Source organism: Epinephelus fuscoguttatus, linkage group LG23 (assembly GCF_011397635.1).
Source record: "Epinephelus fuscoguttatus linkage group LG23, E.fuscoguttatus.final_Chr_v1".
Taxonomy (NCBI): Eukaryota; Metazoa; Chordata; class Actinopteri; order Perciformes; family Serranidae; genus Epinephelus; species Epinephelus fuscoguttatus.
In genome coordinates this window covers 23,576,859-23,588,868 of record NC_064774.1, presented here as the reverse complement: position 1 = coordinate 23,588,868, position 12,010 = coordinate 23,576,859, and the positions used below count along the sequence as shown (strand labels likewise).

The following is a 12,010-nucleotide window of genomic DNA, read 5'->3' as shown; positions in this document are numbered from 1 at the left end:
ACATTACCACCATAATATACACAGTGCTACTTTATACACTATCATCAGATGTGCATGTCTTTATTACAGAGTTACATGCTCCAGTATAAAACAGCTGATACCCTGCCAAGTTCAGCAGACTTCATATTCACATTGTATGTGCTGAGTCTGGCTGTGTTGGTTTGACTAACAGTTTTATCAGAATGTCACATCCGCCATCATAAACTAATATAGATTAAAGCTTCAGCAATAAGGAGGAGTATGGTGTGTAACTGAGACACCATATTCCCTCAGGAAATTTTGAGCATCAGCCACTTAATTTCCAGCATTCTGGTGAGGTTTTTTGCACCAATTTATGCTGGAAATGTCTTTATTTATGTGATGTAGGAGCCAAGTAAGTCATTTCACTCAGCAGACATTGGTTGTATTTACTATGTATATACACTGGGTGGTGCTGTTTTGGTATTTTGAGCTTGGTGTATAAAGGTAGGAAGGACGTTGTTGCTGTCAGGTGTTTTGACTCTGGAGGGGCAAATGGTTTTTGACCGCTGTGGCACGGACCAATGTTGAATATGCTGAAAGTTGTGTGTTCGGTTTGGATGACAGATAAAGAAACTGACATTTACTCATCCTGTGTTTGCTGGCATGAATACATTCAATGGTTGTTCTGTAACTGGAGCCTGCAGCTCGTTTTCTGAGCACAATACACCAAGGAAGCTGTGGCATCAACCAAGGCAAGCATGTCAACCAGGTCAGGCCTGTTGACACATCTCAGTAGCTGCAAGTAATAGACTTAGCTCCTACATGTAAAGCAAAGCATTCAGGCAATGCAATTCAAAATATAAGATAGGGTATAGAATATAATACAGTAAGGCTCTCAGGCATTCTGTCTCCTGCAGATCAACTTTTCTTATTTAATGTTATCTCTGCTGAGTCAACACGTGAAGGCTTAGTTTACTTTTCCAACCTACTTTGTGTCTTTCGTTTGGGAACAACCTCTTTAGATATGCAAGTGGCACTTATTCACATCAGTGATTAATTAATCCATTTTAATTAATTAAAAAAACCTGGACTTGAATAGCTCACAGGTGTTTCAGCAAGATTTCTGTTCATGTTAAAAACTTTGTGTACATTCAAAACATATCTCACATATCCCCACAACTGTATACTTGTACTTGAGACGTAAACCCTGTCCCACTACATTTACCTAACAGCATGTTACTGGTTATGTTGCAGATTCAGATTATAACTCAAAAAATGTAACAATTAAAACACAATGCATGATTATTTAATAAACTTTCCAGCAGTTATATAAGACTTAAAAGCTCCACCTTGAACAGACTTTATGGTCAGGTTAAATCGAACTCAGGTTCGTTTGCCCCCTGAGTGCGGTTCGTTTGGGCAGGTGTGAACACAGCAATCGCACCATGTGCACCAAAACAACCGGACTGAGACCTTCTTGAAGAGGTGGTCTCGGTCCAGTTACAAACAACCTCTGGTGCGGTTTGAGAATGTGCTCCAACCTTGATCTGAACCAACTGCAGTCACATGACACATTGTTTGGGTTAAACATGAGCATGTTACAGTCCTGGAGGATTATTAATGTGCACCTCCTCCTGTACTGCCTTAATATGCACATTCAGCACATCCAATGCATCACAACATTGTTTTCTAGTTGGAGCCGCGCCTCGTTTTCAAACTGTATGGTTTGACTAAAATGAACAATGACAGCAATATAGTCCACGATGAGCAGCGCTAAAATCAGCCTGCGTAGTTGTCCCTCCAGTGTGACAACACAAAGTGTCACATTTATCTTGCAAGTGTACTCTTCTTCAGTTTTTTTTTACTTCCCAAGTGGAAATTCTGACCAATCAAGAGCAGCTTTCAAGGCATTTGATGTAGTTCGCTTGTAAATACTGCCGTGAGAAAACGAAGCAACTCTAGGCAATTATGCAACTTTGTCACAAAATGAATCTCTGATTTGGACCAAAGCAAGTGAACTCTAGGTCTGAAAGCACCCTAAGTAAATTAAAACACACTGTGATAATAAAACCTCTCCTTTAACTTTTGCTGTGTGCTATTAAGTTAAATTTAAGTTTAAGTTAAGTTAAGTTTATTCACTTTATTAATTAAGAGTTTAAGAGTATTAAGTATTTAAGAGTATTAAGAGTTTTACTTGAGAAGAAAGTTTTGAGTAGGCCTACTTCTAGCTGCTAATAGCCTACCAACATTCTCAGTTAGAGAAAGGGGGGAAAATAAAGGAAGGCACTTTGCTTGGGGTCCCAGGCCCCCAAAACACTAAATCTGTCCCTGGTGGTAAGGATAATTAAGGCACAGTAAAGAGCAGCTGACGAAAGGAGAACGATGCGTCCCCGTATTAGTAAAGAATCCCATTTAAAGTCTGACTTAAACTGAAACTAAAACAAAGTCTAAAGAAGTCACTTTTCACAGCTGAACATTTGACTGTTAATTCAGAGACTGAGGTGCTGTCTGGTGAGGCTTCACTGTGTTTGTCTGCCTCTCTCATACGCTGCGCGACCGGGCACTGTTCTGATCGATTGATCAGTGATCAGGGAGGTCCAGAAATGTTTTGGCAAAACTATTTCTTCCCCTGACCGAATAATGCATTTGCTTCACTTGTTCCATTGCTCAGGCGCACAGTCAAGTTTGAGACTCTGTCAGGAGGAGGCAAGGTTTAAGCCGCTGTGCGCTGCTCTTCATCTGAGGTGGAATACCAAAACCTACTGAAAACACTTCTGATCAGATATGATACAGGATCATCCCGTATTGAATACTGAATCAGTACAGCCTACATGACGCAGTCTGTCCGGTATTTTCATGTACAGAACAGTTAGACTGAGAATAATGTGAACCAGTTTGTTCACATATTGGTTGGATCAATTCTGTCCTCCCAAGATACATGCAAACCTACGTAACAGCTGAAGGCACTGAGATGAACATTTCAACATTGGTATCAGCTTCGATCTTTTCGCATTTGGAATTTGGTGACTGGATCATCAGTCAGCAATGTTTAGAGGGACTTCTGGAATAAAATCAGCCTGTAAAAAATAGAAGTGCAGGAGCATGTCCCGCAGATGTTTCCTGCTGAAGCCCAACCCATTTCCCCTCACAACCATTTTGAAACCACCAAAACGTCAGGGGAGGAGCGGGAAACAGAGACAGAGGCAGAGTCCGAGACAAAGAGTGTCAGATAGAAATACAGAAAAAAAAGCACAGCACGTGAAGTTTTGGTAGATATAATTCACTCTGCAGCGGACACCCCACGTCGACATTGTAAGTGTCTTACAATCCTTTAACATTTACCATAACATTGTATTTTAAAATAATCTGCTGTAAACATTCAAAGTTAAGTTCTGGTTTCCGGCCTGAATGATGAAGTTCAAAGTCTAAAGCAGGAAGCAGGGAAGTGAGACAGAGAGAGAAAGAGCTGTGAAAGAATGAAGCAGAAAGAAAGCCTCCCTAACTGAAGATACGCTCAGCTTCATTTGTGTCCCAGTGAAATCACTACTTAACCTGTTACTTTCCTCAGCAAAAACAGCAAAAGGAGAGTTTTCAAGTTGTAGAATGAAATTATTTTGCAATAATGTCAGCAGTTGGCTGAGGGCTTTTTGTTTCACAGCCTTGGTGATGAATGTCACCCTTGTACTATATGAGTCCATGTCATTGGTCCGACATCCCATTAATCCGACGGTCCGCGGTGCTGAACGGCTCCCGGCGGGCGTATTTTTTCTGCCTTGACGGTGCACCGCGACCGGCTCTGGGTCAGCTGGGAAAGGCTTGAGGTAAAGCAGGCTCACAGCTTATGTGTTTGTCACTTTCTTTTTCATTTTAACCCACACCATGATCTTTTCCTGACCCTAACCAAGTGTTTTTTGTGCCTAAACCTAACCAGACCTTAACCACAGGGCATCATGATGATTTCGGAACAACGGGACTTCGGAACAATGGGTTTAATATGGTCGGAACAATGGGATGTCGGACCAATGGGCTGTCGGACCAATGGGCAGTTCCCGTACTATATGTAGCCATGTGGATAGTTTGTGATTTAGTTGCTCTCAGGCTTGTATTATCCACCATCTGTACCCACCCAGAAACAGTGATGGTAATTAGGATTTTGTGAAATGGAGTACTGAAGTACTGAAAAATTACACTTGAAAATTAAATGAATATATGAACCTGTAATTCTTTTTGCCGCTTGTCAAAAGTTTAAAATGGCACCAAATGCAACAGTAACGTTATAAATTTGTCTTTTTTTACAGTTCCTCTGAAGCAAAGAAATGAGTATCTTTCAAATTCCACCTTTCCATCTTAGCACTGTCCCAGTCCCCTCAACAGGAAGACATCCCATAATACAGTATATTATCAACAACAACCCCAAGAAGCTCAAAAAATTACTTAAGGACAACAACATTAATGACGTTTACCCATGCAGAGAGTGTGATGACTATATAACCCCGTTGATTGCTGCTGTTGTAAATCAGAGGGAGGACATCTGTACATTTCTTTTGCAACAAGGTGCAGACCCAAACAAGGCTTCCCAAAGAGGTTTAACACCTTTGCATTATGTCTCACTATCCAAAGCATCACTCCTTTTTGTGGAGAAACTGCTTGAAGCAAAAGCTAATCCAAATGGATCAAATCTAATACGGCTATACACACCACTGCAGACTGCTGCCATCAGTGACAGGGATGATGTCGTGAAAGTGCTCATATCTGCTGGTGCATCGATACAATTGTTGCCTTTCATTGCTCCTGAACATAATATTCACAATGAAAAAATATCTCAGATGGTTCATAACCTTGCACTGAATGGAGATCAATTTTGCTCCAAGATCAGATATTTTTTGGATGTGGAAATTGCAGTGCGACGGGACCCGCTTGAAGAAGTGTTCAAAAGTTTTCACAGTCACATGCTGCTGGAGGATCCTCAGACCCATCTGACCATGATTGAAATACTTTTTAATGTGAATGGGCTGAATGCAGAAAAATACCGCCAGGGATGTATTAAATGGCTGAAGGACACTGGAAACCTGAACTCCTACATTGCAGGTGCAGTCAGTCGTTTCCCAAATATTCACCAGGATCATGTAGTTTACATAATTGCCAGTTCACATACAGTTTTCTGCACAGTGGAAGACATACCAAATGAGCAGGCTTTGGCTATAATCCCCCATCTACTGAAACAGCTTGGTTCAAAAGAGAGACTTGTGATAATATGTGATGTTATTCTGCAAACACTATATGTGATAACACAGAAGACAAAAGACACAAATGGCTGGGATCCCAACTTTGTTGAGAAGTTATGCCAAACAGTTGCTCCTTTTATAAAGGACCAGCACTTCTCTGACACCAGAGTCTTCACATACGGCATATTTGCAAACTTACTGTCAGTTAAACACGTGGCCAACATCTTTCCATCAGTGGGGATAACTTCAGTACCTGAGGACATACTGACAACTGCAGACATGAAAATGAACGACAAGCTGAAAGAGGTGCTCAGACGACTGAAAGATCATTTCAGCAAAGCAAACTCAGAATGTGAAGACTCTAAAGCATCACCTGGATCCAAGAGAAAGAAGACAAAGAAGGAAAAGTCAGAAAAGCAAGAAAAACCAATCAATGAAGTTTGCACTGCCACAGCTGGTCTTACAGCAGCTCCTGTCATGGACTCAACTTTAAATATGCAGCCATTCCACATCAGCACCACCATGTCATCAATAAAACACAAATGGCTACAAATCAGCAAGAGGTGGCGAGGACAACTGGAAAAACTTCTGAGCACTGATGAAAGTAAAGTCACCAGAGTTGGCAGCATGAGTTATGTGAACGATGCAGAGTTCCGCATAGCGAAGGGAAGTGATGGCACTGAAGTTTTCTTGGGGCTGAGGGATGACGGCACTGAAGTTGCCATTAAGAGAATGTCCAAATGCAACTATCAGGAGCTGAAGAATGAGGAAGGATTACTGCGACTTCCAGAGCTGGATCATCCATCTATTGTACGATACATTGACTTTGCAGAGGATGAGAACTTTGGATATCTTGGTCTTCAACTGTGTGAATACACCCTGGAAGAATACATTAAAAAAAATGATAGTGGTCTACTGATGAAAAAACTTGTTAAAAAGGTTCTAAAGAGTTTAAAGGTGCTTCATTGTCAAAGTCCTCCAATTCTCCACCGGGATCTCAAACCACAGAATGTTTTGATCGGTAAGACAAGTTCAAAGTAACCACAAAAAATACAAACTCAACAAAATATTTCAGTTTATTTTGTTCAATATATGATAGTGTTTACTGAATTAATCTACAACATATGTTGTGCAGATGTTAACAGGAGGGCAAGATTAGCTGATTTTGGCATAAGCAGACGGTTACCCATGGGACAAACAACTCTACGCACAGGCAGTGCAGGAACAAAATGCTGGATGGCCAAGGAGACTTTAGAAGGAAGACCTGACACACCATACAAGTGGAGCACTGACATACAGGTTTGTTTTCTGCTACAGATATTTTCTTGATGGTTTGGTGAAAAATCATTCACTAAATAAACTTCTATGTAACTTTTCAGGTGGCAGGGATGCTGGTTTATTATATCCTCTCTGGAGGACACCATCCTTTTGGTGACATACCCTTTGAATGTGAGTACAACATTCATAAGGGTGAGTATACTTTAAACCATGTCCAAGATGTGGTGGCAAAGGATCTCATCAAGTGGATGATCAATAAAGAACCAAAGAGCAGACCTAAGGTGGAAGAATGCTTGAGTCACCCCTTCTTCTGGACCAATGACAGGTAGAGATACTTTTATTATGACCAATTCATTCAGATTAATGAAACTGTTTTGCTTTTCTTTATGCGGATGTTCAAGTTTTGTAGCTAACGTGGGGTTAACAAGACTTTGTGAGGCCTCTGTGAGGTTGTGCTTAGAGGTACAGAGGAGCTGTCAGCTATAAAGTATCATCAGCAATCTGCACACACAATGGCAATGCTAATATGCTGATGCTAAGGAGGTATAATGTTTACTATGGTCACCATCACCAAAACAAACGTGTTTCAGCGTAAAGCCATCATCAACGCTGATGATGGCTTTACGCTGAAACGCGTTTGTCACTCACTGATTCATCTTCTTTTGTATTTTAATTGTGGACAGAAAACGAACACATGAACACATGTGGACACAGAGAGAGAGAGAGACACAGAGAGAGCCCGAGACAAAGGCGGGTGTGGTGATCAACGCCTGACCAGGGCAGCCCCCTCACTCTGACATCTCTCCACATTGTGCATGTATAGGTCCTGTTTGTGCATGTCTGTGTCTTTCACACCTGTGTGTTAACATGTGTGTTACTGACAACAAGAGTGAAAAAATTGACTTTCCCCTCAGGGGGATTAATAAAGTATATTAAAAAATAACTCAATAGCCCCTTTTCCACCAGCATTTCCAGGAACTTTTATTACCCGCAATTTGTTTAGCGGAATTTGTAACCAGCTTGGCTGGTTACATGCTGGTCGAGAGTTGGGGCCAGTTTCTCAGCCAGCAGCGAAGTATAAACGTATTTTAAGATAAGTGTCAAACTAAGTTAGTCTACATACAGACAGCTGTCATGTGAGCTTATTAGTAGCAATTCGCTATCAGCAGAGCTAGCATGCTGTCCTTGTGTAAGACATAATGATAGTGTCGGTGGATGAGAGACTGCGGACAGAGCACATAGAATATCGCTGTCTACATGTTTACATGTTCATGCCTGCTGAACACATATATATATATATATATATATATATATATATATATATGTATTTAAGGGGTGGCAGTAGCTTTGTCCATAGGGACTTGGGTTGGGAACCGGAGGGTCGTCTGTTCAAGTCCCCGTCCGGACCAAAAAATGTGGAGCATGGACTGGTAGCTGGAGAGGTGCCAGTTCACCTCCTGGGCACTGCCAAGGTGCCCCTGAGCAAGGCACTGAACCCGCCAACTGCTCGGAGCACCTGTCATGGTGCTCGAGAGACCTACTCCTGAAAAACTCATGCGCAAGGCTTTTTGTCCCTACGAGGCCACCGTCATTTACCCGAGGCCACCGTCATTTACCCGACGACATTTTACACACTGGCTCTTAAAGCCAGACAAAAAGCCTTGCGCACAAGTTTTTCAGGAGTAGGTCTATCTGGCGACAAGGTGAATATTTATTTAGAAATCTAAACCATGTTACGATGTTGTAATGTCTTTGTTGGTTTATTTATACACGCGAAACGCGTTCTCTGGCTGGCTGGATTGTCCGCTCGGTCTGCTGTACATACATGGCGGCGCAAGATGGCGACCTCTCTAAAGCAAGGCCCTTGCCATATATATATATATAAAAGCATAATTATAAGGCTACGAAAACTAAACGGATTTTATTTTATAGCGATTATACACTTGTATAAACATATTAATGGGTAGAATATTCAGATTCAGATTCAGATTGACAATAAACCATGCCAAATATTACACACTGGCCCTTTAATATTTAGATTTAACATTTAGATTTAGATTTAATATTTAGATTTAGATTTAGCATTTAGATTAAACATTTAGATTCAGATTTAGTATTTAGATTTAATATTTAGATTTAGATTTAGATTTAATATTTAGATTTAACATTTAACATTTAGGTGCCACATTTAATATTTAGATTTAACTATTTAATATATTTCTAAGTTAACAAATATTGCTGTAAATGTGGTAAAAGGTGACATTAAAAAATTCACAACACTTTTTTAAACATTGTTTGAAGCTAAATGTGGCAAAATGTTGATGTTATTTTCAGCGTGAGCCACTTTACAAATGGCACCCCATATTCTAGACATCGTGATTTCCCAAAACTGAATAAATACCACACATTTCAACACAAAACTGCTTTCCCAGCTCAATTATGTTGTAACTAAGATATCTGCTGGAAAAAATATTTTTTTCACGGGCCATTTAGTGGGTTTTTTTCCATGGCGGCAGAAGCTATATGAAAGAGCTAACCCTCGTCTGCTGAGTTTTAAAAATGCCAGCTATTTTGTTGCTTTCTGTTGACGTCACATCCCGCCTTGAGTATTTCCAATCAGCACCAAGTAACCCCCAAGCCCCAGCCAGAAGTTTCTCGGGGCCATTCTGAGTACCTACTCCGTGGCAGGGACTTGGTTAGCCCCTGTAAAAGTTCCGGAACTCTGTCCTTCGGGGGTGGTTCCTGCGGTGGAGACACACACCAACAGCCCCGTAAAATTACCCCGAAGTTCCTGCGGTAGAAATGGGCCTTTTGTTTGAAGAACAAAGAGCATGTAGAGAGGAAAAGCTTTCACATGTCCAGTTTAGATTTTAACAAATGACAAATCATCTGTGGTCCTGTGAATCCCAACACACCCAAAATGTATATTTTATTTTTCAGGAAAGTTGAATACTTGATAAAGAGTGGAAACAGGAAGGAGGCTGAAAACTGTCGAAATGCTGACCAGGAATTGATCTCTTCACTGGAAAAATGTGCTGAGGATAGATCCTTCAAACAGTGGAGAGATAAGGTGACTGCAACATAACAACTTCATTCTTCATGTGGAACCTAACTAGTTTGTATTCCTGAGGTCCACTTCATTATCTGTAATCATAACTAAGGTTTGGCATTACAGTTTCCACCAGAGTTGCTCCAGAAGATGGATGGCAAGAAGAAACCCTATCCTGCAAACACACTGGGATTACTGCGCTGCATACGAAACCTCCATGAGCACTAGTAAGTCAGTTTTGCAGTTGTAATATTTCATTCCCCTGAGCTCCACAAACAAAATCCCATTCACCTTCATTATATTGGGTTGAAGGCAGATAAAAGTCAGAGAATATGCTCTGAAGACTGAGCCTGACAAGTTGTAGTTGTTGGTGTTGTTTCCCCATTGTTTCACTGATACCTTGGTGTGAGTTTAATCCCCCTCACTTCACTTTAACACTGACCTATTTTATACCCACATTTGTTTTTGCCAATGTCTGATCCTATACTATTTACTGCTTGCTTTCCAAGCCTCTTGAAATCCTTCAAATAAGGACCCAATACTAATAATTATGATTCTGGATTAAATGTCCAGCTTTTTACCTCCTTTGATACCCAAAGAGATACATTAGATTCCTGGTCAGTTTACTGCTAGTTTTTTTATTATTATAAAATAGTTTAGCAGTGGATGATACATACAAAAATCTAAACAGAATGCATCAGTCACAATGTCGACTGTAAGACAGCACACAGCGTAATCATGGAATCACAGGTGTCATTCACAAATTAGATGACTGTCAAATATTTGTAAGATGGGTGTTCATTATTACTTTATGTTAAAATATTCCTTTTTGCTTGCAGTGAGGAAGATGCAGAGGAAGTTGATGTGATGAAGATGTTTCCTGATCTCTTTGGATGTGTTTACAAGTTTGCCAAGACCCGAGGATGGAATTCAGAGACACCCTTAAAGCAACTGTTTCAAAGAGAAGACATCACCACCAGCTTCACAAAGCTGTCCATAAGTCCTGAGGAGCATCTGACTGTCCCAGTTCAAGAGTCTCTCCCCAGTGACCTGAAAGTTGATAAGGACACAAGTTGAAATCAAAAAGGATCAAGGACTTCAAAAGTTACTTCAGAGTCTTATTAACAGTCAGAGCTTTGTATTAACAACAAGCAGTTCTGATGTCATATTTTCCTTTTTGACAGTTACAGTGTATCGCCCATATGTCAAGGTTTTAGCAGCACAGGGCAACAAGACTGCACAAAAAACAAGTGCCATGGGTCTTTTTCACACCTGACATTATCAGACTCATAAAAGGAAAAGCACAGTTGTAACAAATAACATTAACAAAGGCTACCCTCTGTTGAAGTGTCCCAGTAAGCCATGCCAACATGTGACCAACACCAGGACCCTGAAACTGAAGCAGCTGAATGGAACTCAGCCATCATTCACTGTATTATTTACACCTGTGCTTTTTCTTCTGTGACGTGTCAAAATGTGTTTTGTGAGATAAGCCTGTAAGGTTTTGCACATCTATTGTACATAGTAACTATTTTCCAAAGGTTATAAGATACTGTGCAGTCGTTTAGTTTTAAGGGACTTTCTTTTTACTTTTGACTTATTTTGAGGAATTGTTCTTGACCATTAATATCATTATTATCAATATTATTATGTTTGACTTTTTTTGCTTAGATTTTACTGCTGATATATTTTACCACTGTAGTTATGTTTAACATTTTACAGCTTAATGTTCTTTTATTCCTGCATATTTCTGTCATATTGCTACATTATATGGGGGTGGAAGAAAAGGAAATTTAATGAATTACAGTATCATATTCTATGTTGATTTCTTTCACAAATAACTGCAGGGACAGATGGTGTTTTGTGTCATTTTAGTTTCTTGAGATGTTCTTGACTGTCCCATTTGCCTTGTTCCATTACCTGCTGTCATGGTCTCTTAGAAGTGCCACTGTTTCAGAAAGATTGTAAAAGGAACAATTAATGTTGAATTACAAGCTAAAAGATGTGTGTAAAACAAAGGATGCAATTCCACTCCCTGTTTATCAAACAAATCTGAACAGATCTTTGCACTGACTTCAATTAAAGATGCAAAATGGTCATGGACTATACTAGCTTGACAACATGCAGATTTTTGTGTGTGATTTTGCTTTGAGCATATTGAGTGTTACTCTCAAAGTATACTGTAAATCTAATCATAAGTATCATAATAAATGTTTAAAGGTATGATTGTAACACATGTTTAATCATTCATTGATCATTATGATATAGTGGGGAATTTCTTTACTGCACCAATCAATATGTTTATGTTGATGTGTCCAAGCATGTTAATGTGAAAGCAGTCACACATAATGACGAACCCACAGTAAATTCCAATGACTGCAGTCCTTCTCAGCTCATTTAAGTGTCTTTCAGCTTTTTGTTTTGGTCTTATGGGCAGCAACTTTACTGTATTGGTTCAGTTTTGCTGCTCTCATCAACTCTGCCTGTTGATGAGAGC

General features: G+C 40.0%; 2 protein-coding genes across 9 annotated transcripts in view; both read left to right on the top strand.

Annotated features, from left to right (window-relative positions):
- Positions 1-11,736, top strand: part of LOC125883547 (leucine-rich repeat LGI family member 2-like) — a 73,512-nt gene extending 61,776 nt beyond the window's left edge. Inside the window, exon 8 of the mRNA XM_049567902.1 lies at positions 11,055-11,736. The gene's annotated coding sequence lies outside the window, so the exon portion shown is untranslated. The remainder of the gene's footprint in view (positions 1-11,054) is intronic.
- LOC125883548 (uncharacterized) overlaps positions 1-11,736 on the top strand; it is a 47,428-nt gene extending 35,692 nt beyond the window's left edge. For 4 of the 8 annotated variants that reach the window (XM_049567912.1, XM_049567914.1, XM_049567913.1 and 1 more), the window contains 4 exons: positions 6,566-6,789; positions 9,405-9,534; positions 9,640-9,740; positions 10,353-11,736. In XM_049567912.1, the coding sequence (XP_049423869.1) occupies positions 6,566-6,789; positions 9,405-9,534; positions 9,640-9,740; positions 10,353-10,590 (693 nt within the window). In that variant the 3' untranslated portion in view covers positions 10,591-11,736. Of the gene's footprint in view, positions 1-3,133; positions 3,274-3,331; positions 3,783-3,892; positions 4,103-4,259; positions 6,208-6,321; positions 6,486-6,565; positions 6,790-9,404; positions 9,535-9,639; positions 9,741-10,352 lie in introns of those variants that run through there. The other 4 variants (XM_049567909.1, XM_049567908.1, XM_049567907.1 and 1 more) reach the window with 4 other exon arrangements.
- Positions 11,737-12,010: the final 274 nt, after the last annotated feature.